Genomic DNA, 21570 nt, shown 5'->3' with positions numbered 1-21570 from the left:
AAAATCTGTCTTATCTGATCTTCATTTCTCCTGTGCTAAAGCATTAAAACGAATAAAAACCGAAAACATGCAGTGTTGTTCCAAGTAGTGCTCTTAATCCCAAGTCCTGGGTTCTTAGATAATTGCAATCTGTCCCAGACTAAATTCTGCTGTGCTAACATACCAATTTCAAAAATTCAGTATAAGCAATATATCATGTAAAGTCCAGACTTTTTTTTTTTTAGAGAGGTAGGGGAGGGGCAGAGGGAGAGAGAGAGTCTTAATCAGGGTCCATGCCTAGTGTGGAGCCTGACGTGGGGCTCCATCTCATGACCCTGAGATCATGACCGGAGCTGAAATCAAGAGTCAGACGCTTAACCGACTCTGCCACCCAGGTGCCCCCAGTCCAAACTTATTTCTATTATTACAACACTGGGAAGCTATACCTTTATCTTTTTAAAGTAAATTTTTAGTCCATAGAATAATCTCTAGCAACATTAAAGATTACCCATTTTAAGAGTATGAATAAAAGAAAAAAACAGTTGATTGCTAAATTGCATAAGATTATGAAAATGGATGTTTACTTTGTGGAGGAGGAAGGATGTGTTACTGAAAAGGAAAATAAATTCAGTGAAATGAGAATAAAGGGACATGTTCTATTTCTGGAGCCTTAGGGTCAACAGTGGTGCCAATTTCTATTGGCCACGGATGTACTTAGGACCTTGTGTTATTACTGAAAGTAAGTGGTTACTATTTTCTAGATGCTTGAAGAAGTCTTCCATAATCTTGATCCTGACGGTACAATGAGTGTAGAAGATTTTTTCTATGGCTTGTTCAAAAATGGAAAATCCCTCACACCATCAGCATCTACTCCCTATAGACAGTTGAAAAGGCACCTCTCCATGCAGGTAAGAAATAAATCGGAAGTGATTTCTCCATGAGTAGAAGTTAAAACCCATTTGAAAAGCTTGTAATGAACTAACCTGTTGTCTGAAGAAGGAGAAGGAGAAAGAGAGAAGCAAAAAAAGAAAGACTAAACCACTGGGAAGGAGAAGTTGGGTTTGAAAAATGACCATAAATTACAGAGTGGGAAGCCACTAATTATGCCCCTTAATGTTAGCTGTGGGTCAGAAGAAACCTGGTGTTAAGTAGAGACACATCTATGTCAAGGGACTCGCTACCAGATCAAATGTTTTTGATGAGTTTTGCATTCTTGACTCACTTGGGAAAGAAAGATCAAAGGGGCTGCACGACTTGTTTTTCTAGTAGTGTTAGAGAGACATCTCTTCTGCTCATTGAGGTCAGGGCTGTCCAGTTTGGGTCAGTGTCTGGTTGAAATGCCTGACCTGGCTCAAGTCTCTTTCTTCTTCCAGTCCTTCGATGAGAGTGGCCGACGCACCACAACCCCATCAGTGATGACGAGTACCATTGGCTTTCGGGTCTTCTCCTGCCTGGATGACGGGATGGGCTACGCATCCGTGGAGAAAATACTTGACTCCTGGCAGGAAGAGGGCATTGAGAACAGCCAGGAGATCCTGAAGGTATGGCTGCTAACATGGGAGAAAAAGGACAAATTGGGCAAGGGCTGAAAAATTCCAGTGCTTTTGAAACTGATTTGATTTGATTTCTCCTTAATGATTCTTCTTTTCACAAGATCTTAGAGATAAGAGGTAACTTTTCTTACCCCATTTGACCAGGAGTCTGTTGCTAACTACTTTCCATGTTTCCATGTTTCCATTGACAAGTGCAATGCTCTTAACCGATCTCTGGTTGGTAAAGATTAGAGTCACACTATTGTATTTATTTGCAGTGGCAGATAGTATTTTTTTAAACATGCAAATAAGTACGTTGTTTCCTCAGAGAGATCTTAGATTGAAGATTGTCCCTAAGCAGTCACTAAAGAAATGTAATCATCCAGCTTCTTGACTATACATCCGCTTCTCGAGTTTGTATACCCTTCACTGCTTCCACTTTAGAGGACAGAACTTAACAATGGTCTTCAACTTGTTCTGATTTCTAGGCCTTGGATTTCAGCCTTGATGGAAATGTCAACCTGACAGAATTGACACTGGCTCTTGAAAATGAACTTCTGGTCACCAAAAATGGCATTCACCAGGCGGCTCTGGCCAGCTTTAAGGCTGAGATCCGACATTTGCTGTGAGTTGGGTAAAAGGTTCACCTGCCCCATTCCCTTTCCCACTTGTGCAACAAGTCCTTTAGATGCCTGTGATGCATTCTATAGGCAGATGTGGCTTGTCTCCTAGCATCTCACCACTGTGAAAACGAGGTAACGCTTAGATTTGTGTTAGGCTTTTGAAGGGAGCCATGGAAATGTCTTTCTGTTTTGGAAGGGTTCTGGTTGTCTTGGTTTTGGTTTTGTATTGAAGCAAGCCAGATGAGAGCTTTTTTGGGTCTCCTTGTTGCTTAGAGACAGTTTCCCTTGAACTCGGTCTATTTCTCATTCTAGGGAGCGGGTTGATCAAGTGATCAGAGAAAAAGAGAAGCTACGGTCAGATCTGGACAAGGCTGAGAAGCTCAAGTCTCTCATGGCTTCAGAGGTAGATGATCACCATGCGGCCATAGAGCGACGGAATGAGTACAACCTCAGGTGCGACTGATAGGGCCACGTCCCCTCCCTCCCACCACCCTGGCCCCTCGTGGTGGGGCTCAGCCTGCCTGCCTGGTTGGCCACACCTGGCTGGAGGGCGGTAGGTGTGGTCAAGCCTAAAGGAGAGCGGGACACATTAGATCCTTCAAGGAGCTTCCCATCTCTGTGACTCTCTGTTTCCATTTTTGGTGCATCTGCATTGGACCTCTGAGGGACTTGATGGCAGCTCGCTGGTCTTCCCTTCTCACAGGAAACTGGATGAAGAGTACAAGGAACGGATAGCGGCCTTAAAGAATGAACTCCGGAAGGAGAGAGAACAGATCCTGCAGCAGGTGGGCAAGCAGCGTTTGGAACTTGAGCAGGAAATCGAAAAGGCAAAAACAGAAGAGAACTACATCCGGGACCGCCTTGCTCTCTCTTTAAAGGTAATCCTCCTATTAGGTCTCTGGCCTGTGTCCCTGCTGGGGATACTGCCTGGAAAACTAGGGCTCCATAAGAGGATGGTCTGCACAGGGCTCAGTCCCAGGATTCCCGGAAGTTTGCCCTACTGAGTCATGACCCAGACATGGCGGAGCCCCTGCTGGGATCCAGGTTTCTGGTTTGCCGACAGGGTTGATTAGTGTATCTTGTTCTTCTTACCCCCCCAAGTTGCAGTGAGTCCTTAGGGCCCTTGGACACCTGGTCGAGGCCCTCTCTGTTCCCTGCCTCCCACCCCAGGTCAGAGCAGATGGCATTACCTCCTGCCCCACAGAGTTCAACAGTTTTGTTTCTTTGCTTCCAAATGTGTCTTTTGCCTTACACATCCTCCTCTCCTTTCCTGTGTCTCAGGAGAGGAAGCGATCTTTCTCTTCACTGGACTGTGGTACAATGTAGTCTAGAGATAAAGGGGGTCGGTTGTGGACTCAGTCTGCCTAGTTCCATTCTGGATACCACTCCATACTGGAACACCTTGATCACGTTATCCCAGCCTGTTTCCTTGCGTAGAAAGGAGCATATTTAAATATGTGGATTAAATGAGATGATACAAATGCAGTGTTTGGAAGGTAATAAATATACGAAGAATATTAACTGTTGTTCTTGAAACTCCACACATCAAAAACTGAGTGAATTCTCCCACCCTCACCATCAAATTGCTTCCTTTTCGGAATTTTCTCCTTAATCTACATCATGACCATGTGCTGTCACAGAAGCTAAAATTCTCAGTCGTCGTCACTCATCAGTCCCTCAGACCTGTCGATGCACTGAAAGGTCTTTCAGATTTATCCCCTTCCTCTCCATCTGCAACCTCTGCAGCGGTTTGGAATTCATCGGAATTTCTCAGCTGACCTGTGTGCACCTTTTCTTCCATCTCCCCACCGTCCCTATGACCACCAGAGTTACCTTACTGAAGAACTGACTGAAGAACACGCTGCTACGCTTTGTTAAAGTGCAGCGTGGTAGCACTGAAGGCCCCTGGAACGGAGCCTGGCCTCCTGCTTTTCCAACCGCAGGTCCCACCAGTAGCCTCCCGCCCCCCAGCCATGGCCCTGACCCCCACCGCAACTGCCCTCAGCTCTCTTGGTTCCTCAGCGGGCCTTTGGGCTCCTTCACTGCTTTCTCCAACACGGCAGACCATAGGACTCTTTCATTCCCATGATGCTTCCTTTTTTCTTGCCAGAAGAGAAGGCATCACAGATGATCGTATCTACATCTGTCTCCCTCCCCACGGTCCAGATTGTGTTTTCCCTGTGGTCAGCAACAGAATCTGATTGGTTAGTTTCCAGAGCACCAGCACAGGCCTGATACACAGAGATTGCGCCTGTTTTGACATCTAAATTTAGACATACTCTGAAAGATTAGAGTTTTAGAACTGGCATTTTGGGAGAAGGTGGTTGTTTTTTTTTTTTTTTTTAAAGAAAAAACTCTTTAAGCACATTCTTTTTTTATTCCATATTGGTATGTGAGGGTGTGAACTAGAATGTATTAAAAATATACTGGCTTTATATTCTTTTGGCAAAATATACTTTGAAAATAATGTTCTTCCAATCAGCCTTTAACACTGGAACAGAACATACGTCAAAATGCACGTCTGTGAGGTTTTATTTATTTTTTAAGCAAATGTGGGTAGAAATCTAACAAGTATTATATATACAGGAAAAAAAGCCATCTTTTGTGGACTTCAGTTGATGTGTTATTATAATAATTTAAACATACAAGTTATGAAAAACCTTTATGTGCAGCTTTTACAGCATCAATAAATAAAATTGATTTTCATTCTACTTTTTATACTTTTCTGAGTTCTCTTTTGCTATCAGATGAACAAGGTATCCTGCCACCAATTTTGACAATATTATTGAGAATGTTTTTCATGTCATTAAATATTATATTGCAATGCTATCCAATAGAAATACAATGGAAGCCATATATGTAACTTCAGATTTTCAAATGGCCGCATAAAATGAAACAGGTGAATGTAATTCTGAATTTTATTTAATTCAGTATCTCCAAAACATTATTTTGACACATAATCAATATACAAAAATTATTATTGAGCCATTTTACCTTTTTGCCTTAACTCCTTAAAATCTGGTATTTTATATACTTATATATGAGTACATCTCAGTTTGTACTATACACATATTTCAAGTGCTCACTATCCACATGTGACTGCTAGTCGCTGCCATATTAGCATCATTCTGTAGGATCAAAGAAAGAGGAGGCAGACTTTTGGGTTATAAGATAAATCTCAATTTTTTTATATTTACTTTTGTCCTCTCTAATCTACTGAAACCTTCAAGATGAACAAATTCTCTCAATCTAGAGCACGAATTTATGCATCCTATAAAAAGGTACAACAGTTTGCTTATTTTTAGTTCTGTGTCCATTTAATTTCCCCAAATTTCTTCAGGAAAACAGTCGTCTAGAAAATGAGCTTCTGGAAAGTGCAGAGAAGTTGGCAGAGTATGAGAATCTGACAAACAAACTCCAGCGAAATTTGGAAAACGTGTTAGCAGAAAAGGTAAATCTGTTTAAATTTGATCTCCTGACATGCAGCCCAAAGTGCAGTTTACTCAAAAGAGCAGAAGCAATGCCACCAAGGAAATGTCTATGAGGGAAATACTTAGATGGTTCAAGGAGGCCGTCGGTTTGGCAGGGATATAATTTCAGAGCTTGGATACGAAGGAAACATTGCCTAGCACTGAGACGTGATCCCTGCCTTAGTTGAACACATTGCTCTAGTATGTTCTTCCCATCATCCAGTTGGTAATGTTCTGCTTAAATGTCACATTCCTTTCATACTCAAGAGACCATAATCTGCATGAACACCAGTAAGTGGGGCCTTTGGTGGGTTAGAGGTCCAAGAGGGACACTTGGGGAAAATGAAAACTATGCCCTTTTCCTTTTCTAGTTTGGTGACCTTGATCCCAGCAGTGCTGAATTCTTTCTGCAAGAAGAGAGGCTGACGCAAATGAGAAATGAATATGAGCAGCAGTGCAGGGTGAGTGACTAAAGAGAACCTAATACGTGGAGGAGGGCCTGGGTTCAAATCCCACTTCACCATTTACTAGTGACCATAAGTAAGTCACTTAATAATCTGTGGGTGCCTCAGTTCCTCATCTGTAAGATGGTAAACATAAGGGTACCCGCTCAGTAGGTTGTTGTGAAGAGTCAATGAGTGAATATTTGTAAAGTGCTTAGAACAGAGTCTGGAACATAGTAAGCACTTAACCCAAATGTTAGCTGTTATTATCTAGTACCCCCAAAATATTAGGGAATCAGGCAAGCTGCATTTAAGTCTGCCTTATCTAGGTCAGAAATTGCTAGTGCTTAGAGGAGAATATAGTTTTATTCCAAGTGGAGAGATATGTAGTCATGTTGATGCCTTTCTTAATCAAACGCTGCAGACCTAATCTGATGTAATTTGCTTTTGTCCTGTGGTTTTTGGGTTTTTTTCTGAATACATTCCTTATTTTATTCACAAAATGCAAATAAAGCAAACCACTCCAGTCTTTAGCCAGTAAATCATCACAAATTCGTACCAAAACTGGCACAAAAATAGACACATAGACCAATGGAACAGAATAGAGAGCCCATATATGGACCCTCAACTCTATGGTCAAATAATCTTTGACAAAGCAGGAAAAAATATGCAATGGAAAAAGGACAGTCTCTTCATTAAATGGTACTGGGAAAATTGGACTGCTATATACCGAAGAATGAAACTCGACCATTCTCTTACGCCATGCACAAAGATAAACTCAAAATGGATAAAAAACTTCAGTGTGAGACAGGAATCCATCAAAATCCTAGAGAACATAGACAATAACCTTTTGACATTGGCCACAGCAACTTCTTTCATGACACGTCTCCAAAAGCAAGGGAAACAAAAGTGAAAATGAACTTTTGGAACTTCATCAAGATAAAAAGCTTCTGCACAGCAAAGGAAACAGTCAACAAAACAAAGAGGCAACCCACAGAATGGGAGAAGATATTTGCAAATGACACTACAGACAAAGGGCTTGGTATCCAAGATCTATAAAGAACTTCTCAAACTCAACACCTCAAAAAACAAATAATCAAGTCCAAAAAATGGGCAGAAGATGTGAACAGACACTTCTCCATAGAAGACATACAAATGGCTAACAGACAAATGAAAAAAATGTTCATCATTCTTAGCCATCAGGGAAATTCAAATCAAAACCACATTGAGATACCACCTTACACCAGTTAGAATGGCAAAAATTGACAAGGCAAGAAACAACAAATGTCGGAGAGTTTGTGGAGAAAGGGGAACCCTCTTACACTGTTGGTGGGAATGCAAGTTGGTACAGCCATTTTGGAAAACAGTGTGGAGGTTCCTCAAAAAATTAAAAATAGAGCTACCTATGACCCAGCAATTGCACTACTGGGTATTTACCCCAAAGACACAGATGTAGTGAAAAGAAGGGGCACCTGCACCCCAATGTTCATAGCAGCAACGTCCACAATAGCCAAACTGTGGAAAGAGCCGAGATGCCCTTCAAAAGATGAATGGATAAAGAAGATGTGGTCCATATATACAATGGAATATGACTCAGCCATCAGAAAGGATGACTACCCAACTTTTGCATCAACGTGGATGGGACCGGAGGAGATTATGCTAAGTGAAATAAGCCAAGCAGAGAAAGTCAATTATCATATGGTTTCACTTATTTTTGGAACATAAGGAATAACACGGCGAGGGAAGGGAAAAACGGGGGGGAAATCGGAGGGAGAGACGAACCATGAGAGACTATGGACTCTGAGAAACAAACTGAGGGTTTTAACACGGGGAGGGGGGTGTGGGGATGGGTTAGTCCAGTGATGGGTATTAAGGAGGGCATGTAGTGCACGAAGCACTGGGTGTTATACGCAAACAATGAATCATGGATCACTACATCAAAAATTAATGATGTACTATATGGTGACTAAGATAAAAAAAAATAAAAACAAAACAAAATTCCTACCAGAAAAGACAAAAATATCCTCATAAATAATAGCAATCTTTGATTTTTTTTTAAGTAACTCCTAAGTTTAGGAATTTGTGGGTTTTTTTCCTTAAATCACAAACACTTGTTGATTTTAACAAGGGAAAATATAATAGTTCTAACTACTTTAGATGAAAGTTGTACTCGTGCAGAAATGAAGAAAATAATCACTTCCTTATGAGGTTGCTTATAGCCTCCCTTCCCAGGAAATACACGTGCACATTTTGAGAAAAGAAATGAAACATTAATGCCACTTTTACAATTAAGTTTTGGCTCTTGGCTCTAATCACGTAGAGGTGTTTTCCTTATAGATCTTTAAAGTTATGATTTCTTTAGTAAAATCTGTCCTCTCCCCAAATTCCCCAAATCCCCCAAATCCATTCAGTGTTTTTTTAAAAATAGATTTATATACATTCATCCATACAATTCACCCATTTAACGGGTACAGTTCAGTATCTTTTAGTATATTCACAGAATTGTACAATCATTACCATAATCAAGGTTAGAACATTTTCATCACCCTGGAAAGAAACTCCCGTTCCACTTAGCTGTAATCACTCTCTAGGCAACTAATAATCTACTTTTTGTCTCTGTAGATTTGCCTATTCTTTACATTTCATGTAAACAGAATCATACAGTATGTGGTCCTTTGCCGCTGGTCTCCTTCACTTACTATAACGTTTTCATTGTTCATCCGTGTTGTAGCATGTATCAGCACTTCTTTTAATTGCTGTGTTATATTCTCTTGTATGGTTATACCACATTTTATTTATCCATTCACTAGTTGATGAACATTGGGCTTAGTCTGTTATGAATAATGCTGCTATGAACATCTGTGTGCAAGTTTTTGTGTGGATAGGTTTTCATTTCTCTTGGGTATATATCTAGGAGGGGAATTGCTGGGTTATAAGATTACTACTTTGGAGGAACCACCAAACTTTTCCCAAGGGGTTTGTACCATTTTACATTCCCACCAATATGAGAGTTCCAATTTCTGCACATCCTTGCCAACCATTGTTCTTGCTATGTCTTTTAGAGTCGAGCCATCCCTAGGGATTATGAAGTGGTAGGTGTTTTATTTGCCTTTCCCTGATGACGAAAGATTTTGAGTATCTCTTCAAGTGCTTTTCAGCATATCTCTTTTGGAGAAAGGTCTATTTGAAATCCTTTGCCTAATTTTTAAATGGATTGTCTTTTTATTATTGAGTTGTAATAGTTCCTTATAGATTCTAGTTACAAGTCCCTTATCAGACCACATAATTTGCAAACACTGTTTTGCCACTCTGTGGGTTGTCTTCTTACTTTCATGATATCCTTTGAAACAAAAGTTTTTAGTTCGGTGATGTCATTTACTTTTTCTTTTGCTGCTTGTGCTGTAAGACTGGTGTTGGTTTTTAAATTCGAGGTATTACAAGACCAGGTGGATGAACTCCAGTCTGAGCTGGAAGAATTTCGCACACAAGGCAAAGTGTTGAGACCTCCCTTGAAGACCTCACTATCAGAAGAACTTGGTGTTAACACGGGTTACGTCGAGCCTGACCAGAGTAAGCCATTCCGACATCATCTTTTCAGAGGCTATGCCTTTGGTTTTTACTGTTAGGGCCATGTTTGAATGTAAAATTGCACAACTTTGGCAACCAACAAAAACTAAACAGAAAAACCCTGGCAATATTTTCTTGAGCTATTTCACTTGTGGTCTGTTTTTTCATTTGTCTTTAAAGTCTTTATGAAAATATTTCTATCTGATTTTTATGTGTATCAGCAAAGGAATGGAAAAATCAAACCACAAGGATATTTGCTTTGTTTAAAAACAAAACAAAACAACAACAACAAAAAACCACTGGCCTCAAGTCTGAGAATCTAAGGCCTTGGGAGTGTGAGAATTCAGGCACTGAGCTCTTGCTGAATCCTCCCTTTCTTAAGGAGTGCCTCACGGGTATGGTGATAGCTTTGGAAACCAGGCCAACCAGAAATCAGGATTCAGTTTTCTTATGCCGGCTGTGTTAAATATCAGCATTGCCTCTGTAAAACAACAAGTAAATAGGTGTTGGTTGACTGTGCCTTTGAGGAGGATTTTGGGTGGCGAGGTGGAAAGGCAGAGTTGTTTGGCAGCTCTGCTGCATGCGTTATTAGCTCTTTTCCTCCCTCCTGCTATTCTGCCTCTTTCCTCCCTGTCCTGAGTTTGAATTTCAGAAGGGGCTCATAATAAATTCTTCTGTTATAGTCTTCTCCACTGCCACAGAAGTACAGGTTCTTACAAGGTTTGTTTATTCCTCTTCTTATCTATTCATTCTAGAATAAATAAGGGATTGGGGAGGGGACTGGGAGAGAGCTGAAGACCTTTCCTGTGGTTCTAAGTACACGGTCGGTAGCCTTACTGTAGTGTGAGGATGGAACCCAACGGAGCGTATGATGCATCTCAGAAGCTTTTCTGGGACTTTTTCTATAGTGTTGGGCGTCCTCCTCATAGGTGTGTGAAGCTGTGCCATCTTGGGTTGGCTTACACCCCAAGTATCTCTTCTCAGCTGGGGATATGCCAGCTGAAAAGAAAGAATAGATGAAAAGAAACCCCAACGCAAGACTCTCAATCTGACATGCCAGACAGGCCCTTTCTCCCATTTGCCTATCGGCCCCCACAGGAAAAACCTTTTTGAATTCCCTGCCTTCAGAGATTTCCACGTAGTATTAGACATCATTACTTTGTCTGTGTACTGACTCAGCCTCCAATTTATGCTTCACATTTCAGTGTTCTTCTCAGTTGCCATGATGGGCAGTTGTGGAAGTGAACCCATATGTATGAGTTGAGAATTTTTCTCCCAAACTGTCCATATCTAGGTTCCTAATCAATGCCCTATTTTTAAAATTTTAGCTGATAATTTAAAATGGGGTTCCACTTGCACTATAGGAAATCAGTATTATAATACTCAATCTTCTGTAACTGAGTGGTGGGTTTGAGATCTTGACCCATGAAGTTAATGCCTCCAGACATCTTCTGCCACGCTGCCCCTCTGCTAGTTTGTCTGATGGATAGAAGGCTGGTTGGTTTCACCAAATTACCTCACTCCACAGCATTTTCATTTAGAAGGTCACCTTTGAACAGTTTCCACCCCTACCCCCTACCCACCTACCCTTCAAAAAGATGGATTCTATTAAGGTTTGGCACAGAGTCTGCACATGAAAGAATCTTACCCTGTCCTGCCTGTTCACCTTCATTTTTAATGCTTGAAAACAAGAAACCTCTTGGCTTCTATGGTTTCCTAGTAGATCTCATTAGTAGTAATTTAGGCTGAAAATTTTTCCTTAGTTAAACTGGATGTCCCTCCTCAGATGCCAGTTGTATTATTGAAAGAACCTGCCGCAGGGTCAACAGATCCCATGTGTTTTCAGGGCTTGGTTCTGAAGAATGCAATCCATTGAATATGAGCATCGAGGCGGAGCTGGTCATTGAACAGATGAAAGAACAACATCACAGGGACTTATGTCACTTGAGACTGGAGCTTGAAGAAAAAGTAAGTCCTTCTTATCCTGTTCTCTCATTTCTTTGAGCTCTGACAAGCTTTTGCATGTAGGACATTCTTAATTCTTTTTACTCATAGAGCATCACCTTCTATACATTTCCTCTTGTGTCTGGAGGCTACTAAAAACCCCCTTCCTCATGATTTTTCGTAGGCTGAGCGTGAGGCCTTTTCCTCCTAGGAGAGAACTTCTCCAGAATGTATTTTCTTTAGCCCTAGTAAGCATGAAACTTGAAGGCCAATACATTATATCCAGCTGGTCCCAAAACATCTTAATAAAACCAAAAAAGCCCTTTGATATAGCTAGCATTAGGTACAAGTTCTGAATCTTGGCCTCCAAAACCCTCCACGACGTTGCTTCGAGTTATATTTTTTGTCTTCTCTCTTACCTTCTCCTCTTGTCAAACCAATAGTTCGCTGTTCTTCATCCAGCTGTCCTCTTTTGTTCATGCTGTTACATGCTGTGTGATTTCTCTCTCTTGAAAGTCTCCTTCCCTTTCAGAGTTTATATCAAATGCTACCTCTTGCATGAACCCATTCCTGAATACCCTTGACCAAATATGATTTTTTTGCCTCTTTGGATCTCCAGGTTACATCATCGCTCTCTGTTTTCTATACCTTTTATATTTTTCAGTCTGCCTTGTGGTATACTTGTTTATACTTGTCAAAACCATGTCTAGGGTAGTTTCTGCTGGATGGCAGGACTATATCTTACCCAATATTGTGTCCCCACAAGGCCCACAGACTGCCTAGGATAGGTGTTCAAGAAATATTTGAATTTAATTATTTTAAGGCCCTACATTTACAGTTGGACAGGATGCCTGGGAAGACAAATGGTATCTATGTGAAAGTCTAGTCATTTTTATCAGAGTTGTTCAGAAACTAATAAAATTTGGGGCACCTGGGTGGCTCAGTTGGCTGAGCATTGGACTCTTGATTTCAGCTCAGGTCATGATCCCAGGGTCATAGGATGGAGCCCTACATCAGACTCCCCACTCAGTGTGGAGTCTGCTTGAGATTCTCTCCCTCTGCTCCCTGCCCTTCGCCCTGCTCATGTGCATGTGTGCGCTCTCACTCTCAAATAAATAAATAACATCTTTAAAAAATAATAAAATTCAATGGAGTTAAAAAGGAAAGCAAACTATGCTTGGCTCAAATATATCTTATTTAACATGTTTTAAAGTTGTTAAAATGGAAAAACTGAAGAATGTCTCATGTCTCATAGGCAAAAAGTAGCTACGGCCCCTGTCACCTTTCCACGGCCTTGAGTTGAATAACATTGTGGTGGTTTTGCCTTCCGACCTTAGGTGGACTGTTATGAAAAGCAGCTAGATGAAACCAAGGTGGCCTGTGAAAAGGAGCAAGAGAACATGAAGCAAAAGTATGAGAATGAAGTGCATGTCTTAGAAAAACAAATAAGTGACCTTAAAAATGAAATTGCAGAACTCCAGAGCCAGGCAGTGGCGCTCAAGGAGGCACAGCATACAACCATGTGCAGACACGAGGATGAGAAAAAAGAACTGCAGAAGAAGTGGGATGAGGAAAAGACTCACCTGCAGGAGAAGCTGAGGTTGGAACATGAGTTGGAGCTCAAGGCTAGCCTAGAGCAGGCAGAGGAAAGCTTTAACAGAGAGAGAGAAGGACTCATGCAAAATGGCGCCTGGACAGAAGAGAAGGTGAGAGGCTTGACTCAGGAACTAGAGCAGTTTCACCAGGAGCAGTTTAAAAGCCTGATGGAGAAGCACACTCTTGAGAAAGAGGAGTTGCGAAAAGAGCTCTTGGACAAACACCAAAGGGAACTTCAAGAGGGAAGGTAAGAAAATTGGGGGAAATGGAGAAACCCAGGGCACTATACCTTGGGGGCACCAGAAGTTCCAGTCAATTAAGGAGACTTTGACTAGGCTCTTTAGTTGCTCAGCCCGTTTTGCCCATAGACATAAGCCTACCCTGGAGTTATTGGAACTGTTTTGTTTTTTTCAAAGACCGTATTTCTTATATCAACAAGTATCCTTTCAGGTTCCAGATGAGAATAATTGCTGTGTCCGAGAAACGCTATTTGTAAGCTAAATTCTGGGTAAAGTTCTATTCCTCCCCAAAGTGTGAAATGCCGCTTTGTGCTTACCTTCCTCACATGAAATCTCAGGTACATTTGAGGGCTTTGATGCTTCATTCTGTGATTAACTGGGTGCTGCTTTATTAAATAAGAAGGAAAAACGTAATGATTATGTTAATAGGTTTGGTTTATAGGACTACTGTCCTTCCAATGTATACTTAATTAAAATGAAGGAATTTTATATATTTCCCAAGTTAGGGATTAGGTTAATATGCGTTTGATCATTGATGTAAAATCAGCTTACATTTTCCATAAAGAAACACATCCCAGGAGTATGCCAAAGAAGTTGGTTTCCAAATTTTCCCTCTAAATGCAGAGAGGTAAGTCTTATAAATTAATTATGGCTGCCAGTCCTAGCTCTCAGAAATGAGATCTTGTCTCTCTTGAAATCGATTATGTATGAATAAGTGAAGGCCGTTTTTAGAAAGTGTTTAGATTGTTTGCCTGGCAACTTCTTCTGTGCATGGGGAACTGTTTTTTGTTTGCTTCTCGAGTTGGTGGCAGTTTCAGTAATGCTGTATGTTGACTACATTTAGGGAAAAAATGGAAACTGAGTGTACTAGAAGAACCTGTCAGATAGAAGCCCAGTGTCAGGCTGATTGTCAGAAAGTCACTGAGAGATGTGAAAATGCCCTGCGAAGCCTGGAGGGGCACTACCACCAAGAGCTGAAGGAGCTCCTGGAACAGCAGCTTGAGGAGAGATCCCAGTGGGAGTTTGAGAAGGACGAGCTCACCCAGGAGTGTGCAGAAGCCCAGGAGCAGCTGAAAGAGACTCTCCAAAGAGAGAAAGCCACTTCTCTGGTCCTGACCCAGGAGAGAGAGATGCTGGAGAAAACCTACAAAGAACATTTGAATAGTATGGTTGTTGAAAGAGAGCAGCTACTCAAAGACCTGGAAGATCTAAGAAACGTGTCAGAAAGTCAGCAAAGCCTATTGTCTGACCAGATTCTTGAGCTGAAGAGCAGTCGTGAAAGGGAGCTGAGGGATGGTGAGCAGGTCCTGTGCCAGGCAGGTGCCTCGGGGCATCTGGCCGGCCAGCCTCTGGAGAAGCTAGCAATGGAACGGGACCGGGAGAAGCAGGAGATGGTATCTGGGCTGCAGGCCGTGGAGAGTGTCCACAGAGTGACCTGTGAGAAAGCCGACCAAGAGAGGGCTGAGATGAGCACAGAAATCTCCAGGCTTCAGAACAAAATTAAGGAAATGCAGCAGGCATCTCCTCGGTCCAGGAGAGAGAGTGGCTGCCAGGCAGTGGGAGGGGAGGAGGCAGAAGGCAGTGGAGCCATGTCTCTGCTCCAGCAAGGAAAGCAGCTGTTGGAAGAGAATGGAGATGTCCTCTTAAGCCTGCAGAGAGCTCATGAGCGAGCAGTGAAGGAAAATGTGAAAATGGCCACGGAAATTTCAAGATTGCAACAGAAGCTGCAAAAATTAGAGCCGGGGTCAGTAATGTCTTCTTGTTTCGATGAGCCAGCTACCGGGTTATTTGGAAATTCTGTGGAACAAACAGAGCCCTTTTTGCTGCCAAATCAAATGAAACAAGTAGAAGGTGTAAGCGCACGGTGCGTCCTCAGTGACCTGCCGGATGATGAGGCCCCAGACCTGGGCAGTCCAGGGACGAGCTCTGCTCAGAGACAGGCGGTCAAAATGGAGGAGCCTGAAACATCCATGGAGAGTTTTTCCGAGCTCGAAAATAGCGAAGAGACCAGGACTGAGACCTGGGACCTGAAGAACCAGATTTGTCAGCTTAAGGGACAGCTAGCAATCCTGCGTGCAGACTGCAGTCGAGCTTCTGAAAAGAAACGGGACCTCCTTTTTGACGTCGCCGTGCTGAAAAAGAAACTGAAGATGCTTGAGAGAATCCCCGAGGCTTCCCCCAAGTATAAACTGCTGTATGAAGATGCCAGCAGGGAAAATGACTGTCTCCAGGAGGAGCTGCGAGTGATGGAGACGCGCTACGACGAAGCCCTCGAAAGTAACACAGAGCTCACTTCGGAAGTTTTCCAGCTGCAGCACGAGCTAAAGAAAGCGGAAGAGGCAGCGGAAACGTTCCTCAGCCTGGAAAAGAGTTACGGTGAGGTCAGGAGAGAAAACGAGGAGCTGCATGTTTTGGTTTTGAGACTTGAGGGCGCGCTGGAGAAGCTGCGGGCCAGAGCGGCACTCCAGTGTGACTGCTTCTTATGGGAAGCGCGCTTGGCTGAGCTGGAAGTCCCGCCTGATGGGAAGGTGCCTGAACCACATCAGACGCTGGAAGAGGGTGTGCCCGAGGTGAGGGACGTACACCGTATTATAGAAGAACATTATCAAGACAACCAGTACCTTGAGCAGGAGAATACACAGCTTCTGGAAAGAGTACAAGCACATGAAATTGCCTGGCTACACAGAAGAGTCCGGACACATGGAGAAAAGCCCCGAGTACAGAACCAGGTTTTACCGGAGGAAGAAGACACTGCCCTCCTAGGCCTTCAAGACAGACACCTTCCGCGTCAGGCCACGATAGCAGAGTTAGAACTGGAGAAAAAAAAGCTGCAGGAGCTGACCAGGAAGTTGAGGGAGAGAGTCACTGCTTTAGTTAAGCAAAAAGGTGTACCTTGTCAAGGAGAAAACGAGGAAGAGCTGAAGGCAATGATGCACGACTTGCAAATCACATGCAGTGAGATGCAACAAAAAGTTGAACTTCTGAGGTAACGTATATGCCTTCTAAGCTCCCTGGACTCCCAAGAGCACCTCACCACATCTAACTCCCACTGCTTGCTCTGCCTAGAGAAACTAACCTGTTAGCCTTCCAGAAGAGCACGCTACTGTAGACTTCCTTCTGCTTCTGTGTCGCATTAACAAATAGAATAACCTGGCCTAGGAGGCATTCCCTTCGTCTATGGGAGATAAATGTCGTTCGTTGGGGGTGTCATAAATGGAGAGTGTGTGCCATTTAACCATGTGCGTCATCAATGTACGTCAAGTCTTTAACTCTTTCTCTAGCGTTTCATTTGGATGGGTAGTTGTTTTGGTTTTGGTTTTTGCTAAATGTTAGTTATTTTCTTCATGTGATGGAACGTGTTCTATGAGAATGCCATTTGTTTATTATTAACTCACTTGGTAGATAAGAACTCTTATCCTGTACTAATACAGGAAAAATGTCATGCTTTGTGGCTTATAGTTTTTCACTTATAGCACTTGAAGTACATGCTGATATTCTGTAAACAATGAAAATTTATCTTAGAACGTAGAATTTTATTGAAGAGCTATCAGAGTCTTAATAAATGTGCTCAAAATAAAGATAAAAAATGAAACTAATTTGAACCATTGCTCACTTGACTTTATGAGTGCAGTTGTCTTCTAGCAAATTTGGTTTAAAAAAAAACTTGTATCTTGATAGGAAACAAAGTAATTCTAGATGTGGTTTTTCCTCTTCAGACCATTTTTAGTTCTAAAAATCAGAATATAATGAGCTGAAAAAAGAATCACAAAGTAAACATGAGTGTACATATTTCAGTGTGGTCCTTTGATTTATGTACTGAATTCTCTTTCTCTAGGAGCCCTGAGGCCTGTAACTAAAGCTAATACAGCTTAGTATTAGGCTTATGCCTATCCAGAGCCCAGAGCAAGTAGGACTTGAGACTGAGATAAATGAAGTTATTTGCTCAAAGCAGTATGCTTGCCACTGAAAAAAATTAGCAACCATGGTGGGCAGAGTCTCAATTCTATCTCTGTGCTCAAGTGTTTTAGCCATACTTCCCTAACGTCTTTTTGTGAAATTCTTAACTTCCCCAAAGAAATGAGTCAATATGTCATAGCTTGACTTCCATTACTAAGAGTCTACTAATTTAGTCTTCTCTTTTTAACGGGCATGGACTACTTGTTTTATTGGAAGTTACTAGAAAGCATTTTCCAAAGATGCCAGATGACTGCCTTGTTATAACTATTTCTTTTAAATCTCTATAATTCAGATATGAATCTGAGAAGCTTCAAGAAGAAAATTCTATTTTGAGAAATGAAATTACTACTTTAAATGAAGACGATAGCATTTCTAACCTGAAATTAGGGAAATTAAATGGATCTCAGGAAGAAATGTGGTAAGACATATACTTACATTTTCTTCAGGCATTTTTGCAAGGACTAAAACTTTTTCTTCAACTTTTAAAGCCTAACTCTTAGGTTATATTTTCACTGTCCCTTTAGGCAAAAAATAGAAACTGTAAAACAGGAAAAAGCTGCAGTTCAGAAGATGGTTGAAAATTTAAAGAAACAGGTAAGGAGATACTTAGTATTTCCCAGTGTTTCTTGATTCTGAAATTTTCTTTATTTGTAATTTATAGCACATGCTACTAGAATAGCGTGTAGCTTATGACGGTAAAGTTGTAAATCCGGAGTTTCAGAATGCACCCCATGCTGACTCTAAACTAGGTTTCTATATTTTGGTGACTATCATAATGTATATACTACTTCTAGATTCTGAGTGCTTAATATAAGCTTTATAATCAGTGGGAATGGGGAGATGATACCTCTAAAACTGTATCTGTGAAATACTAGCTCTATCCCTCACATTCTTTCAAGTAATCCTTCCTCTTTTATCACCATGATTGAAACCAGAAAGTTAAGGACACAATTTCATAGATCTAGAGTAGTGGTTCATCAGTATATCTTTGCATAGAATTGCAGTGTATTCGGATAGCTTGTGCCATTTGGCACCCAATTTGTGTAATCTCACAACATGCAATTGTGCAGAGAAACTCCATTTAAGGAGTTTCTGAATCTCTCTGAAACAGCCGAAAGACAAGGACATCCTGGGTAAAGAGCATTTTCAGGACTTAAAACAGACAAGGTCTTAACATCCAAAATATATTCTGTACTGTTACAAATAAATGGCAAAATCCAGTTGAAAAACAGATAATTGGTTTGAGTAGTCAAGTAAAGGAAAAAACAAATACAACGTATAAAAAGCCTAATTAGGGAAGTGCAAATTAATTTTCCTTTTTTCATCTTTCAGATTAGCAAAAATTAAAGATACCGTCTCTTCTTTAAAAAGGGGTGAAGAAATGAATGTACTCATACATTTTTGGTAGGAATATAAGTTGGTAGCGCTGTGAGGAAGACACTTTGGGGATATCTATCAAAACAGTGACGTGTATGCAGACCTCCTAACCCAGCAGCCCCACTTCTAAGAAAATGATCCTAAATATAAAGTGCTACCATGTATAAATGAATTTTTCAAAAGATTGTTGTGTTTCTTCATAATGAAAAGAATGATAACAAACCTATATGTCTGTCAGTGTGGGAATGGATAAATATGTTATGCATGTCTTGACACAGAATATGCTATAGTCACTAAAAAATACAGCATGTGCTGGTTTCTGAATGCACTGACTTAGATGATAAAAGTCTGTAAGATATAAGTGGGAAAAGCAGGCTGTCCAAACATCTGAAATGATTCAAATTTTTGTTTTAAAGAGGAGAAAAAGGGCGCCTAGGTGGCTCAGTTGTTTAGGCGACTGCCTTCAGCTCAGGTCATGATCCTGGAGTTCCGGGATCGAGTCCTGCATCGGGCTCCCTGCTCAGCAGGGAGTCTGCTTCTCCCTCTGACCCTCCCCCCTCTTGTGCTCTCTCCCTCTCTCAAATAAATAAATAATACTAACAAATCTTTAAAAAAAAAAAGAAAAACCTCTATGTGCATATGAGTTTTATATATACATAGAAACCAATCTGGAGGGATACAGACTCAGCTGTGAACAGTGGCTACCGCCGTGGAGTTAGGCTGAATCAAGGGTCTATCACTTCTCCATACATTTCCCAATTGATGGAGTTTGTACTAATGAGTGCTATATTAGTTCTATTAGTAAGGATGTGTGTGTGTGTGCGCGTGTACGTATCTAACGTATAAAACCTTATCTACAGAGGGGGAAGAACCAGTTAGTCTCTATTATCTGTTTTTTAGTAGAAGTAGGGTAACTTGTTTGTAAAACTTATTTCAATTTTATTTTTTTAATTTTTTTTTACTGAGGAACTAATTTTAAATTTTATTTAATTTTAATTTTTTTAATTTTTATTGTTATGTTAATCACCATACATTACATCATTAGTTCTTCATGTAGTGTTCCATGATTCATTCTTTGTGCATAACACCCAGTGCTCCACGCAGAATGTGCCCTCTTTAATACCCATCACCAGGCTAACCCATCCCCCCCACCCTCCTCCCCTCTAGAACCCTCAGTTTGTTTTTCAGAGTCCATTGTCTCTCATGGTTCGTCTCCCCCTCCGACTTACTCCCCTTCATTCTTCCCCTCCTGCTATCTTCTTTTTCTTTTTTTTTTTTAACATGTTGCATTATTTGTTTCAGAAGTACAGATCTGTGATTCAACAGTCTTGCACAATTCACAGCGCTCACCATAGCACATACCCTACCCAATGTCTGTCACCCAGCCACCCCATCCCTCCCACCCCCCACCACTCCAGCAACAGTTTGTTTCCTGAGATTAAGAATTCCTCATATCAGTGAGGTCATATGATACATGTCTTTCTCTGATTGACTTATTTCACTCAGCATAACACCCTCCAGTTCCATCCACGTCGTTGCAAATGGCAAGATCTCATTCCTTTTGATGGCTGCATAATATTCCATTGTGTATATATACCACCTCTTCTTTATCCATTCATCTGTCGATGGACATCTTGGCTCTTTCCACAGTTTGGCTATTGTGGACATTGCTGCTATAAACATCGGGGTGCACGTACACCTTCGGATCCCAAACTTATTTCAATTTTAATTAGATTGCAGAATTAAAAACCAAAAACCAAGAGTTGGATTTGGAAAATACAGAACTTAGCCAAAAGAACTCTCAAAATGAGAAGGAACTGCAAGAACTTAATCAACGTCTGGCAGAAATGCTGGGCCAGAAGGAGGAAGAGCCGGGACCCAGTGCATTTGAGGAGTGGAAACAAGGAGAGTCTCATCTGAAAGAAGAACTGGAACAATGTAGAGTGCAGGTATGGAGGAGAGCCACCCTACAGCCTTAGGGGAGGAAATCCCAAGAAATAAAGTGATGCTGGTATTAAATTTCTTACATGCAAAGTCTTAATAATTAAAACATGTGGTACCAGCAAATGATTAGGCAAATAGATACATAGAATAGAAAGTCTAGGATTAGACTCCAGCACAGATGGAAACTTAGTGTATAACAAGGTACCTTCTCAAATCACTGGGGTAAAGATGAATTTTTTTTAATATAGTCAGTAGACATTTGGGAATAGATAAAATGAGATGCATATCTTGTACTGTACATAAGGATAAACTCTAATTGGATTAGGAGTCTAAATATAAGAAACAAAACTACATAAGTACTAGAAGAAAACATGGATGAATTTGTCTTTAACCTTAGTGTAGAGAAAAGTTTTCCAACTGTGACTCAAACAAAAGGGAAAAAAAAAAAAAAAAAAAAAAAAAAAATTTTTTTTCATGGCAAAAAAAAGAACCACAAAGTCAAAAGATAATTCACAAACTGGGAGAAAAATATTTACATCACATACCACAGAGAGTAGGGCTAATATCCCTACTATGTAAAGAGCTCTGAAAAATCCATGGATTTGGGGCACTTGGGTGGCTCAGTCAGTTCAGTGCCCTCAGCTCAGGTTATGATCCCAGGGTCCTGGGATCAAGCCCCGCATCAGGCTCCCTGCTCAGCTTCTCCCTCTGCTTCTGCCTCCTTTTCCCTCTCTCTCTCCCTCCCGCTCCCTCTGCTTATGCTCTTTCTCTCTCTCTCTCCCCCCACCCAGTCAAATCTTAAAAAAAAAAAAAAGATGCAAAATTATTTTTAAAAAAAATCCCTGGACTTAGGACCAAAATCTGATAGCAAACTGGGAAAACACATGCATAAATAATTC

At 41.1% G+C, this 21570-nt stretch overlaps 1 protein-coding gene across 12 annotated transcripts in view; it reads left to right on the top strand.

Annotated features, from left to right (window-relative positions):
* Positions 1-21570, top strand: part of NIN (ninein) — a 98907-nt gene that overhangs the window by 50301 nt on the left and 27036 nt on the right. For 10 of the 12 annotated variants that reach the window (XR_003207696.2, XM_073895198.1, XM_025870057.2 and 7 more), the window contains 14 exons: positions 741-887; positions 1353-1520; positions 2000-2136; positions 2447-2587; positions 2838-3012; positions 5475-5585; positions 5976-6065; positions 9479-9617; positions 11461-11582; positions 12896-13401; positions 14238-16379; positions 17643-17768; positions 17875-17944; positions 20461-20676. Coding sequence is in view for 11 of the 12 variants with exons in the window: in XM_073895198.1 (XP_073751299.1) it covers positions 741-887; positions 1353-1520; positions 2000-2136; positions 2447-2587; positions 2838-3012; positions 5475-5585; positions 5976-6065; positions 9479-9617; positions 11461-11582; positions 12896-13401; positions 14238-16379; positions 17643-17768; positions 17875-17944; positions 20461-20676 (4290 nt within the window). In the remaining variant the exon portion in view is untranslated. The remainder of the gene's footprint in view (positions 1-740; positions 888-1352; positions 1521-1999; positions 2137-2446; positions 2588-2837; positions 3013-5474; positions 5586-5975; positions 6066-9478; positions 9618-11460; positions 11583-12895; positions 13402-14237; positions 16380-17642; positions 17769-17874; positions 17945-20460; positions 20677-21570) is intronic. The other 2 variants (XM_025870059.2, XM_025870062.2) reach the window with 2 other exon arrangements.

This window comes from Callorhinus ursinus, unplaced genomic scaffold (assembly GCF_003265705.2).
Source record: "Callorhinus ursinus isolate GAN/ISIS: 27379988/994484 unplaced genomic scaffold, GSC_fseal_2.0 scaffold8, whole genome shotgun sequence".
NCBI lineage: Eukaryota > Metazoa > Chordata > Mammalia > Carnivora > Otariidae > Callorhinus > Callorhinus ursinus.
Note: the sequence above shows the minus strand (reverse complement) of the source record. Positions and strands in the feature narration are given on the sequence as shown.